General features: G+C 35.4%; 1 protein-coding gene across 1 annotated transcript in view; it reads right to left on the bottom strand.

The window, feature by feature from the left end:
• The window catches only part of LOC150092568 (uncharacterized), a 199,718-nt gene that overhangs the window by 47,201 nt on the left and 137,582 nt on the right, over positions 1-14,935 (bottom strand). Inside the window, exon 13 of the mRNA XM_090414236.1 lies at positions 7,613-7,760. Within this exon, the coding sequence (XP_090270362.1) occupies positions 7,613-7,760 (148 nt within the window). The remainder of the gene's footprint in view (positions 1-7,612; positions 7,761-14,935) is intronic.

Genomic DNA, 14,935 nt, shown 5'->3' with positions numbered 1-14,935 from the left:
TGGTTTGAGGACTGTACAATGTTAGTTATGAGGATCGGCTGAGGGAATGTGGACTGCAAAGTTTGGTGGATAGAAGTTTGAGAGGTGATATGATTGAGACTTTTAAACTGTTGAGAGGTGGTTACAGGGTTGACACTGGGGAGTTCTTTCGTTTGGTTGAACAGCAGGAAGGGGTGATGACAAGGGATCATCCCTGGAAGTTACGAAAGGAAGCTGTGAGCAAGTGGGTGAGAAATGGTGGTTGAACCTGAAATCATTGCCTGATTGAGTGATCAGAGCGAGAACGGTCAATGAGTTTAAGGCGTGATACAATAGACTTTGTGTTTCCTAGAAGGGACCTCCTACAATGAGTCTTTTGACTTCATGGAGGCCCGAATAATAATAATAATAGTAATAATATTCAATGTTCTTGTGACTTATTTTACTTTTTTTTGGATAGGTCACAAGAACATTGATGGAAGTGTTATTGTTCAGTGTTATGTGCAGATAGTTGGCTAAGAAGTTTTTAAATAAGCCAGAAAAAACACACTGGACATGTCACAGATGTCATCAACAACAGAGAAGACAACTCTCGCTTGGTTTTTCATTTCCACACACTCAGTGGAATATTAGGTCCATGATACATTGACGACAACTTTATTGCTCACAGCATAAAAGAATCTACTATGGTTGCCTTTCTCAAATGCACACTTAATAGGAATCAAGGATTAATCCTGTGTGATATATATTTGGAAATCACTTATCAAATCTTTCCATACATCAGACTTCACCTTTTCAGCCAACTATCTGCACATAACACTGAACAATAGCTAACTCATACCATCTCTCATATTCCACTTGGTTTCTGTCAGTTTATATTGTAACAGTTCCTACACAGCTTGTTTTAGTAATGTTATCATTTATGTATGCCTTTATTGCATTTATTTTTATGTATTTTTTACACAGAAAAAGCCATAAGTTTTAGGGATGAAACTAGTATGTTTCATTATCATTTTGTTATTATCAGTGATTATTTCTAATTCACCCAGTTTTTTTTAAATTATACTTATTGGTCAAAAGTCTCCATATACTGGCCTGCTTGGCCGAGTGGTTAGCGGTGGGATTCAGAACCTCCAGCCAAAAGACTGCAGGTTCTGAATCCCACCGTTTGCATGGATGTTTGTGATTGTCTCTGAAAATACTAGTGGTGGTGGATGGTAGATGGCATTGGTGAAAATGATGATGGTAGTTCTGGTTCATTGTAGTTGGTGGATTGAGTGGTGGAGACAGAGAGTTGTAGAGCAGGTGCCCTCCCTCAATGAGTCTTTGGACTCCCTGGAGGTGTCATGTAATAATAATAATATCATTATTATTATTATTATTACATGACATCAGTTTTGATGGAAAGTCAACAAAAAGGCATGTCACATGGAACATTTAAAATGATAAAAGCTAAATTATTAAACCAACTTTCATTCCTAAAGCAGTGTAGGAACAAAAATATGAACGTTATCCACGATGAGTCTCTGACTCCATAGAAGTCAGATGTTAATAATAATAATATCATCCCTAAGTTTTTATTTAAACAATATTTCCATTCTAGGAGAGCCGAACATATTTATTGCAACATGTCCAAGTTGATTCATTATCTTTTGATTTATATTACATCTTAGCAAACTCCATGGATTCTCAACTATGGCCTTTTTTAGACAGGATGATCAATTCTTCTTATTATTATTATAATACAGAATCTCCATAGAGTCCCAAAACTCATCGTGGGAGACTGAAAATAATTATTACATACACAAAACATCCATCTCCTTAAACTCATTCACTGTCAGGGAACTCGCAATTAATTTTGGCAATCCATTCCATTCATTCACCACTTTGATGCAAAAAATCTGGTCTGAACACCCCTAATTCTCTATTTGTCATATACTGAAAAATTTCCTTTGCATCAATTTTATAAATCTCCTTTAATATCTTAAAAGTTTCTATCATGTCTCCTCTTTTCTGACTATTAACTAAACCTTGTAACCCACATTGTAACCGTGTAACCTTCAACCTATTCTCATAGGGAACTATCCACAGACCTGTCACCAGCTTAGTCACTCATCTCTGAAGCTTCTTTACCACCTTGGTCCCCAAGAAACCCAGGTGAGCAGCCAAATTATAGTCTTATAAAAAGGGATAATAACATTCCTCTCTTTACTTGTTAGCATGTTTTTCAACATCCAAGTAATCCTTTGAACTATTTTACTAAATTTTGCAATATGCACTCTGAACTTCAACTCTCTGTCCACTATTATCCCCAAGTCCCTAGCCTCATAAATTTCCTGCAATCCCATACCATCATCAATATGATTCACTGTATAGAACCTTTTCAACCCAAGATACATAACCTTACATTTTGCAACATTCAGTTGACAATCATTATCATTTTCCCACAATGCCAATTTATTTAAATCATCCTGCAGAATATCTACATCACCTTTATCAACTACTGCTCTCCTCAGTTTTGGATCATCAGCAAACAACTGAATATCCATTTTTAAATCTTTTTTTATATCATTGATATACAAATTAAAGAGTAAATGCTCTAGTACAGAACCCTGAGGTATTCCACTAGTCACCTTCATTCTCCTAGATTCCATTCCCCATATATTACTCTCTAATGTCTGTCTGTCAGCCACACCCCTATCCATGCTACTAGCTTCATATCCATTCCCAATTTTTCCAAATTTTGCAATAGTTTTCCATGTGATATTCTATCAATGTCTTTGGGAAGTCCATGGAAATGGTGTAGCCATTTCCTTTATCCAATTCTGCTGCCACTTTATTATAAAATGTGAATAAATTACAAAGACAGGATTAACTACCTATACAAAGTCATGCTGCCTACTATAGAGTATTGCATCACTATCCACTGTTGGAATTTACCTTTAATCAACTTTTCCAATACATTCCCAGCTACTCCTGATATATTAATTGGTCGGTAGTTTGCTACCTCTGTCTTGGAGCCACCTTTATACAATGAGACTATCTTACCCTCTTTCCACTCCCTGGAAACCTGCTAGAGCTGAGACTTAGATTGAACAACTTCATCAGAGATAATGTCAATTATTTTGCACATTCACATAGCACATGAGCTAACATGCCATCCAGTCCTACTACCGTCTTCACATTCATATTTTTTAATATGCTGAACACTTCCTTCCAACAGTACTTTTTTATCCTATATAAAAGAAAAATCAACAAGTTTAATGCTCTTTACAATAAAAAGTTTGTATCGACTGTCACCTCACCTGATGAAAAGTGTTAGTCAACATTTCCAAGTATAACTTGACCAAAACCAAAGGTAGTATATTAAAGAAAGGTTTTAACTTTGCACTCACACCTGAACATGTTCCTAAGGTCAATTTTATTTGTAATGTCAAAAAGATTCTTTACTCTCTCCCAGCACCTATTGCAAAGGACATCAGACTGAAGGCATCGATTCTTCTTTCTTCATCTTCCACTCCAAACAAAAGCAACATCACTTATGTTGTCAATTAACATGATAACTGACACCATAGGACTTTTGACTGGTATAATATTGTAGCAATTATATTGTAGCAGTGCACATATCACAGAAACTACCATTATGCTGGGGTACCATGATGTGTATGAGTTGAATGATTCAAGTAGAATATATACAGCCAACACTCTTGTGGTTAGAGACAGGTCATTGATTCATGGCCAGTGAAGGATTATAAGAATCATGCTGTTTTACAGACAGGCAAAAACTGTTTATACTGCTTTGCAATACAATGTTCTGCAGAGGAGCACAGTTGACAACGCAGTCAACTTTTTTAGCAACTATGACTCCAACAGTCACAGGAGCATTAAGTGGATACCTGAGAAATAAATAGGTTGTCTACTCTGTGAAATCCAAGTTCCAATATTCCTTGCAGGGCCGGTGGAAGCAGGCATGCAGAGCATGCGGGCGCCGCTACGAAGGAGGTGCCTCCGCCTGGCACGGTTCATTTTTAAGAAACAAAATTTTTATCATAAAACAAAAAATTCTTAGAATGATCAATATTAAAATAAATAAGGCTGGATACACGGAATAAAAATTTTAAAAAAATTGTATATTGCCGCCTCTTTGATCAGCTGGCTGTTTACAATTTTGCAGCGAGAACAGGCTAAACTTGCCTGCAGAATGTTGTGTCTACTGCAGTCTATCTAAAGTGAAACGGTGAATGGTTTTCATGCACAGAAACGAATTTTTGTACAAAGCATTTGTTGCTAGTTAACCAGTCATATGGTAAGCATCTCAGTAGGCTACTGACAGTAGCGTAGTGTGGACTATTATTTCGTCTCTGTGTAATAATTTCTTGTGGGTATAAAATAGAAATGGAATCAAAAATTAAAAAAAAGTTATCTGGTGCAAAAAATCGTAAGCATCATGCTGCAAAAGAAGCAGATATTAAGAAACGAACTGGGCTCTGAATAAATTTGTTAAAATATTAAAATATTCTGATGCAGATTGTAACTAACTCGATATATCAGAAATCAGAGTTGAAGAACCGTGCACATAATCCAGTTTGCATGAAAGTATTGTTGCAATTATTGAACAAGTGTTTCACTTAAATCAGTTATTGATTTAAGTGAAAAACAGTTAGGAGAAGATTTAGTTGTAGTTGACCACGAAACTAACACATTGTTAGTCTCTGTAAATTTAGAAGATCCAGATGAATGGGAAAATATTGAAGAAAAATTACGAGTTGTTTTAATTGAAATGGGGCCTGTTAAAAAGAAAGATATAATATATCCCAGAGATACATAGTCGTAAATTTGGCGACATGTATTATAATAGAAAAATGGAAAACGGGGAGCTCGTGCCAAGAACATGGCTCATTTATTCTGAAACTTGAAATTGTTTTTTGCTTTTGTTGCAAAGTTTTCACACCTACTGAATCAAGTAGTCTTGCAGAAGGTTATAACGATTGGAGAAATGTAAGTATAACTTTGCATAGACACAAGACTACTTTAACTCACATGAAAAATTCCTTAAAATGTAAAGAACTTGATAAAAATTTAATAATCAAAAATACTATCGATTGCCAGACTCAAAGCATGTATGAAATGGAAAAGAAACATTGGACGAATGTTTTAGAATGCTTGATTGAAATTATAAAATTACTTGGTAGCCAAAATTTAGCTTTTCACGGATCGTCTGATAAATTATATGAAAGGAATAACAGCAATTTTTTAAATTTAATTGAACTGTTTGTGAAGTTTGATCCTGTTATGGAAAAATCATGTTGAAAGGGCCCTACATCAAAACAATAGAGTACACTATATGAGTAAAGACAGACAAAATGAAATATGGGAAACTTTAAGTAATGCAATCAGGGATACAATTTTACTATCAATTCGAAAATCTAAATAATATTGCATAATTTTAGACTGCACACCTGATTCAAGTAAAACAGAACAAATGACCGTTATTATTCGCTTTGTTTCCTGTGACAAAGGAATTGTCAAGATCAGGAAAAACTTTTTGGTTTTTAGATATATTAGATTCCACAGGACGTGGTTTATGTGCAACAATAATGGAACAACTGGAAAAATGGAACATTCCCATTGAAGACATGCGAGGTCAAGGGTATGAGGGGCAAGTATGAAAGGGAAAAAATATGGACTCCAAAATTTGCTTTTGAACAAAAATCCTCGAGCTTTTTACGTGCCATGTGCTGCTCATACTCTAAATATAATCATTAACGATGCAGCCAAAGCGAATGCAGATACAATTAGTTTCTTTGCAATTATTCAAGAAATATACAATTTCTTTTCATTCTCTTACAAACGTTGGGCAATCAATAAAGAAACATCATGAAGCACAAACATTATGTGCTAAAATAAAGGACTACAAATTTATTTGCTCTCTTATAACTTGGCATGATTTACTTAACGGAATAAACCCTGTGATTAAATACTTCAAAACAAAAATATGAACATTACACTTGCTTTAGAATCTATTGAAACTTAAAAATATTCTTACAAGAGTATTGATCAGATACAAATTTTAAAGGTCTAAAAACGGCAAAAGAACTGAGTGAAGAGGTGGATGGAGAACAAGAATTTAAATCTGGTGCGGAAGTTTGACGACGAAAGAAGACATGACAATTTGACTACGAGCATCATGACAAACGCCACTATCACCAGAAGATAAATTTAGAGTGAATGTCTTTTATACACTTCTAGACGTTGCAATGTGTTCGTTAATAGAACATTTTGAACAACTAAAAACATATTATGATAAATTCAATTTCTTGTATAGATTACTACAAATTAATAACGAAGATTTACGAAAAAATTGTGACGATTTAGAGATTATCCTGAAGGATGGGACAATAAAGACATAAATGCAATAGAACTATATGACGAGTTATGTGCTTTCCAGGATATTTTTCGGAAGGATAATTTAAATATTCAAAATCCTTTCGATATTCCTAATTTTATTGTGTCCAATAATTTATCTTTCCCTAACTTTTCAATTGCTTTAAGAATACTATTAACCTTACCTGTTAGTGTAGCGAGCAGTGAACGTTCCTTTTCCAAGTTGAAATTGATTAAAACCTACTTAAAAACAAGTATGTCACAATATTGAAATTAGAAATTAGATGCGTAATTAGGCGTTAAGACCATTATTTCTAATTTTGTGAATATGAAACCAAAAACCCTAAAATTTTAATTTAAAAAATTTCAAGTATATTTATGTAATTTAATTTATTTTCTGTTATTCCGTAAAGATGTTATTTTTTGAATACTTATATTAAATGTTCTAATTATTCTGAATTATTTTCTTATTTTCTCATCTATCTTGAGTTTCTTTTACTTTCCTAAAAGATAGTTCCACTTATAAAATTTATTAAAAAATTTTTTACAAGTTACTAAGAATTTACTAACTTGTAAAACGAAAGAATTTTTTTAAGCTTTAGTTCAAGTAAATTTTAATCGCTAACAAAATTAAAATTAATTTTAATGTTGTTAGCAATTCAGGTCGGTGAGAAGGCTATAATCCCTGTATCATTATATTCAACGATTAAAGTGAAGTGGCTTTGTCAAAATTTGCTTTAACTTTTAAGAATTTTTTGAATATTCGGATTTTTAATGATTATCCTGCCTAGTCAACACCCCCCGGTTCGTTACATTTAACAAACCAACGTGTGACTGTTCTGTCAAAATTTATTTAAGAAATTTCAAATAATTTAAATTTTTATTATCATTAAAGAACCACACATGCCCGGATCATTACAGGGGCACTTAGATAGAAATTGTATACGGGCGCCAAAGACCCTAGCGCTGGTTCTGATTCCTTGATGGTACATATCCCAGTGAAATTATATTGACATTTTGTGGAGTTCTTGACTTGATAAAATGAGACTGGTCAGAGGTTTAGCACAGTGACACTTATTCACTATTAAGCAGCAGTGAATAATGAAATGGTCAATGAGTGCTATGCCATGTTATCTTTTCCATCTTCACTGAAAATCACAATGTTCAAAGCAGGAAAGAAGGATAGGCCATGCTATCCCACAGAAAATTCTAGAACAACACAACAAACATATAACTAAGGTTCACTTACCGGTTCACATGGACCACGACACGTTCTAACAGTTGCTTGAAAGACTAATAAATTAGAGTCTGGGATCTTAAATGCATAAAATTCGGCTTCTAGAGCACCATCAGGAGTCCGATGTAAATCAGGAAATACATACAAGTCTACAGGACATCTGGAATATTTTAATCAAGCCTCATTATTAAAATTTTGTTTAAATAAATGATTTTTTGATTTTTAATATTGGTAAAACATCATTGTAGATAGCACAGGAGGAAGAAATAGTGTGAGAAATAGTTTCTTGCCAGCTTATAAATGTAGTGTATGTTGCTCAATCACTGTATAGGTGGACCTATTTGAATCCCTGTCCTTCTCTTTAACTTTTCAAAGACCTTGAATAATTAAATGTTGCAACTTTAGGTCTTAAAATAATATTAGATCAAAGAGATTATTAAATTAATAATAGCTCAGTCTTGATATTAGAGCAATTTTTTTGTACAGTTGTTACTTGTTATTACTTTTACAACTACTACTTATACACTGCTTGGAAAGAAGTCAACAGACACCATGGTGTGAGGAACAAATGGCCATGGCACCCACCTTAAGATGAGGATCTCCTTTTTCTGCAATGAATGCAGCAATTCCATGGGGCATATTTTCGACAAGCATATGATACAACGAATGGGGAATTTTGGACCATTCTTTCTGTAGGCATGTAATGAGCTCCTTGACTGTTGTGAGGAAGATGTCCCTTGAATTCATCTGACATCCTACAGATATTCAATAAGGTTGAAATCAGGACTCTGTGGAGGCCAGTCAAGTGTGGTGACATTCATGTTCACAAACTATGCAGTTACAGCAGCCTTCTGACACAATGCATTGTCTTGCTGAAAGAAACAATGATCAGTTACACAGAAATGCCACAAATAGGAAGCATTGCATTGTGTTCAGTGTTTGTGGCAACATAAACAGAGGCTCAGGGTCAAATCGGGAAAAACAGGACCATACCATCATACCGTGACCTCCAAATTTCATAGTTGGGGTTACACATTCTAGTAAGTGATGTTCAATGGGCATATGCCACAAACACATCTGCCTATCTGCTCAGTAGAGGGTGTAGTGTGATTTTTTTCTCCATAATATAGCTATCTAAGCTTCCATCTCCCACTGTACACACTCTTGCACCACTGAAGATGACGCTGCATATTTGTTCGGGTAATGTGAGGCTTGCATATTGTAGTCCTACCATGGGAAACCCATGCTGTGAGGCTTGGTTCTGAATATTTTTGTGCTAATTTGTGTTCTAGTCGATGCCTACAACTCTGCATTCAACACATCAGCCAACAAATGGTGGTTTTTACATATTATCCTTCATAGCACCTTATGGTCACATTTGGGAGTGTGGTGGGTCATCCACTGCAAGTAGCACTTGATTCCCTGCACTTCCATCTCAGCATGATATCACTGATTGTTGACCTGGGATGGCCCAATTTGTCAATGGTTTACTGAAGAGATAGGCCTGCAACATGGCATCCTATCACAACACCTCTTTCATGCACCATTAGTTCCCTTTTTTGCAGCCATTTCACCCTGACACAGTTGCACTGACTTGGGAGCATCATATTCTTCCAATTTATACTGACTACAAATACTTCACTCATTACATGGCACAATGCACCATGCTCTCAGGAGGTCCACTGACTTCTTTCCAAGCAGTATAAATTGCAGATTATAACAAGATTATAATTTTTCACAATGGTAGTTTTAGAAATGAGATCATCTATGTTGTATTTCATTCCTAAAATTACCATTATGAGTAACAATCGATGTATTAGCCTAAATACAAGAAAAAAATTTCATGCCAAGTTCAATATACTTCCAGTTCCCGTGTGTGTTGGGGAGGGGGACTTACTACACCTCTCTCTAATCCCAGAATATTGTAATAATATGTTGATATATATATATATATATGTGTGCGTGTGTGTGTGTATTCCTAAGCTTCTACTCGGTTGTAATGGTACATTTTAAAGAATAAATATTTAATGACTTTAAACCGAGATAAAATATTAAGTTTTAATGAGAATGATACAACTAGTTGCAGTCTTTTACAGCCTTCTTCAGGTATCCACTAAATGTAGAACATAATAATAAAAATTGAAGTTACAAAAAACTGAGAATTGCAGGCAAAAAATGCAACACATAATTGACACAAAAACGTTGTATTTTTCAAGTTGTTCTATCTAACACGCTATTGTTCGTTGCATGCGTGCTTGCGAGTTCTCGTGAACGCCAGTATTGAACAACTGCAGCATGGCTATCAGGGATGTTGTAACTCAAATTGCTGTTTAAATGTTCAGGATTTCCCTGGATTCCACGATTTTCCTCTCAAACTCATCACTGCAACAAAAAATGTTTTCGGATTTATCCCAGCAAACTGAGTGACTATGTAGATCATCATGAGGATTGTTTGAGAAAAGAACATGACTGGATAGTGCAGATGCATGTGATCTTTTATAGGAGATGTCTCTCTTATGGTCTTCTATACGAAGTTCAATAGATTTGTTAGTCTGTCCAAAATAAGGAATATTACAATCGCACCATAACTTATATACACCTGGATATTTGGGTTGTGATGAATAGGCTTCGGATGGCTTACAAGAGAACGGACTTTACGGAGTGTAGTGAAAAAAATACAACATCGGGACGTTTTTCACTACACTCCCTAAAGTGTAAGCCATCCGAAGCCTATTCATCGCAACCCGAAATATCCAGGTGTATATAAGTTATGGTGCGATTGTAATATTCCTTATTTTGGACAGACTAACAAATCTATTGAACTTCGTATAGAAGACCATAAGAGAGATATCTCCTATAAAAGATCACATGCATCTGCACTATCCAGTCATGTTCTTTTCTCAAACAATCCTCATGATGATCTACATAGTCACTCAGGTTGCTGGGATAAATCCGAAAACATTTTTTGTTGCAGTGATGAGTTTGAGAGGAAAATCGTGGAATCCAGGGAAATCCTGAACATTTGAACAGCAATTTGAGTTACAACATCCCTGATAGCCATGCTGCAGTTGTTCAATACTGGCGTTCATGAGAACTCGCAAGCATGCATGCAACGAACAATAGCGTGTTGGATAGAACAACTTGAAAAATACAACGTTTTTGTGTCAATTATGTGTTGCATTTTTTGCCTATAATTCTCTGTTTTTTGTAACTTCGATTTTTATTATTTTGTTCTACATTTAGTGGATACCTGAAGAAGGCTGTAAAATGCTGAAACTAGTTGTATCATCTCATTAAAACTTAATATTTTATCTTGATTTAAAGTCATTAAATATTTATTCTTGAAAAAAAAAATATATATATATACATATATTTCTGAACCCTTCAAGTGTGAAGGGTCCAGATATAGTTCTGGACCCTTCACACTTGAACAACAATCTAAGCTACAATTTGTCTGATTCACATAGCGCAGTAATCCAATACTGGCACTCGAAAATTAGCTGTCACACACATTCTACTCATGCCAACAGTAGTATATGGTCAGCTATTCAAATATGACTGTTACTATTTTGTTTCTTTTCATTAGGCTAGAAAGTCCATGTTTTTTACCTTGTTATTTTTATAAGTCTTATGTCATTTCTTACTCACCTGAAGAAGTCGGAATACCGATGAAACTGGTCGGGATTTATTAAAGGTTTTTGTTATACTTTCTCGGGTTCTAGTCAGTTAAATTTTAATCATATAAATAAATAAATAAATAAATAAATATATATATATATATATATGTTGCATATGGATATATGACTTTGGCCAACAAGATAGCTCTTTTTCACAGATCTAGCTCCCACTGATAAAGTGAAAATTCAGGTTATCCAGTGGATGTTTACTTACTCTGGAGGGGAGCAGGTTCCTATCTACCACTGAGAAGAATTAAAAGTTTGAATTAGTGCTACCTAGCAGCAGCAGAAAAAAAGGGACCCAGAATCCTGGACTAATCCACATAGAAATGAGAGATCATTTCAGATCAGTCAATGAGGTTCACAGACCACTGACAGAGTTCTATTTTTGGAAACCAGGACAGGTTTGTTTTTGAACAAGTTTTACACAAACAACAAACATCATTCAGAGGATTTCTACTGCAGAGGGGAATCAAGGTTCAATATAGCCTTGTGTAACAGGAAAACAAGAGAGACCCAATATCCTAGAATAATTCAGATAGAGCAGTGAGAAATCATTTCATATCACTTATGAAGTTCTTTAAACACTGATTGAGTTCTAATGAATTTAATAGTTTTCGAATTCCTGTTGAGAGGTTTTTCTAAACAAACTATATATAAAGGGTTAAAAAGCAGCCTGGGCTGTCATTCTCTCACCTTAATGCATGGTATTAAGAAGGGAGTGCACTGTACATTCTTAGGTATAGCTGAGTAAAATATGAATGTAACTAACAACGTGATTTCTTGTCAAATATGATATATACCATGTATGCTTGCTTGTTTCTAGTCATGTAATCAGTTGTGTACTGCCATAGTGTGGCACAAAAAAAAATTAGTACTGAATAACTATAACGATATATGTTATATTTATTGGGGGTGTCGAAGTTCAGTACTGTTTTTTTTGTTTTTTTGTGCCATACCATATAAATGAAGTGTGGGAATGCCAGCAGTGCATGCACGCATGCACGCACAAAGAGAGAGAGAGAGAGAGTTGGATCTCCCAATGAGAACACTACATTCATTGTTTATTGATACCATTATATGTATCAGTAAATTCAGGATATTTTATGGCAGTATTAATTTTCATATAATTTTTAATATAGAATTAGAAAATAAAATCTTAAAACAACAATCAAATTAAACACTTTTAACATTTCTGTTTTTGAACAAAATGATTAAGATCTGCCTCTTTTTCCTCCCTTTGACACAACTATTTGACTGATATAACCAGCTTACTTATGAGCAATGAACTGTACATTTGCTTTAGTGTCTGAAACATTCGCAAATTGTGAAGTGGCTGCTCAACTCATAAAGCATAATAACTACATATAAGATTACACAGCTTAGTACAAAGGTAATAAGAGATACTGATAATGTTATGCACCAATGATATCAACATAGCCAACTGTCATAACGTATTGTTGTCTTGCATTTACTTATGATTTAAGAGAAAAAGAAAATATACAACAGTGGTCTGACATTGGCTAAAGAATTAAGTCGAAATCAATATTAATGTCTTGGAAAAGTAATGGCTCATTTTTATATGAAATAAATTTACATGGATCTGAACTAAAGATCATTCATTAGTCATTTCCAACTTCTCTGTGGAGTTCCACAGATCTATCAACAGAAGTCTCCACATTACAGCAGTATGAGCTTTCAGAAAGGGCTTAAACATTATTTGTGAATTTTGCATTGCAGGAGGCATTGTACTCATTGTTAGTTCTTGGAAAATAAAGAAGTATTTATGAAGACGAGTGTATGCTTACTGGTACCAGCATTAACTCTGAGTGCTGGTTGAAGCACTGCAAAAATGTAAGATGCAGTGAGTAATAAGTATGCTTGTTAAATCTCCTCTCATACCAATGCTTGGTGCTATGGTTAGTATTAAGCATCATCCAGTTGATTAGGTGATTATCATTATTATTATTATTATTATGCAGGCCTCCATGGAGTCAAAAGTCTCATTGCGGGAGGTCCTTCCTAGGAAACACAAAGTCTTTCAAGACTCATTGTGAGAGGTTTCTCCCAGGAAACACAAAGTCTATCATACCACTCCTTAAACTCATTGACCGTTCTCGCTCTCACCACTCTATCAGGCAATGCTTCCATGGTTCAACCACCCTCCATGCAAAGAAACCACTCCTCACCCTCTTGCTCACGGTTTCCTTTTGTAACTTCCAGGGATGGCCCCTTGTCATCACTCCTTCCTGCTGTTCAACTGAGTGAAAGAACTCCCTAGTGTCAACCCTGTAACTGCCTCTCAACAGTTTAAAAGTCTCAATCATATCACCTCGCCTTCTATCCACCAAACTCTGCAGTCCACACTCTCTCAGGCGATCCTCATAACTAACATTGTACAGTCCTGAAGCACCTTTGTACCCTATCGACAGTTAATTTATCCCCTTCAAATCCTGGGGACCAAATCTGAGAACAATAGTCCAAGTGTGGTCTGATCAGGGTGATATACAAAGAAATGATAACTGTTTTATCTTTTCAGGTCAGTGTCCTCATTATTACAGCAATCCTCTGTGTTACCTTCACCACCTTTGCAATATGTCCCCTAAATTTCAGGTTTTTTCAAATTCCTCAAAATGTTGAAATATTTACCCATTTCATTATTGTTATTAGAATCTAAGGATGCCTTGAGGGAAGGTCCCTTCTATATCATTCAATGGCCATTTATCACAGCTTGAAAACATTCAGTGAAGATACATTATTATTATTATTATTATTATTATTACCACCCCCAAGACCTCATGAAGTCAAAGACTCATCTGGGAGGTCCTTTTATCACACACAGCTCATCATACCATGTTTTAAACACATTCAAACTCTTTGCAGACGCCACATTCTCAGCCAAGGCATTCCAATCATTCACAACTCTGCATGAAAAAAACCTGCTTCTCACTTCCCTACTCACACCCACTTTATACAGTTTCCAGGGATGACCTCTGGTTCTCTCCTGATCTCCCACTATTCTCTGTAAAACTTCTCCAGCATTGATCCTATAACAACCCCTTACCAACTTGTAGGTTTCTATCATATCTCCCCTCTTCCTCCTGTCCACCAGACTCATCAAATTACATCTTCTCAATCTTTCCTCATACTCGACATTCCAGAGGTCAGAAACTACCTTAGTCAGTCTCCTTTGGACCCTTTCCAACATCTCTTCATCCTTCTGAAAACCCAGTGACCAAATCTGGGCACAATAGTCCATGTGTGGCCTAATCAAAGCCTTATACAATGGAACAAGAATCTCCCAACTTCTACACTTCGGTGTTCTCCGCATCATTCCTAGAAGCCTTTGTGTTGTCTTCACAATTTTGGCGATGTGTCCCCTAAATTTTAGATCCACTATCACCCCCAGATCTCTTATTTCCTCTACTTCCAACAATATATTCTCACCAAGCATTAATTCTGCATCCCATCTTTGTTTTCCAAATTTTAAAACCTTACATTTTGCAACATTGAATTCACATTCCCATTTCCGTGACCAATCACTCAATCTCTTCAGGTCTTCCTGTAAGGCAACAACATCTTCACTACACTTCATGGTTCATCCTAACTTTGCATCATCTGTAAACAACTGAATATCTCCATCCAAATCTTCACCTAT

Source organism: Typopeltis vanoorti, chromosome 25 (assembly GCF_054136105.1).
Source record: "Typopeltis vanoorti isolate ZY-2024b chromosome 25, IOZ_Tvanoo_1.0, whole genome shotgun sequence".
Taxonomy (NCBI): Eukaryota; Metazoa; Arthropoda; class Arachnida; order Uropygi; family Thelyphonidae; genus Typopeltis; species Typopeltis vanoorti.
The sequence above is the reverse complement of the archived record's forward strand: the minus strand, read 5'-3'. Positions and strand labels throughout refer to the sequence as shown.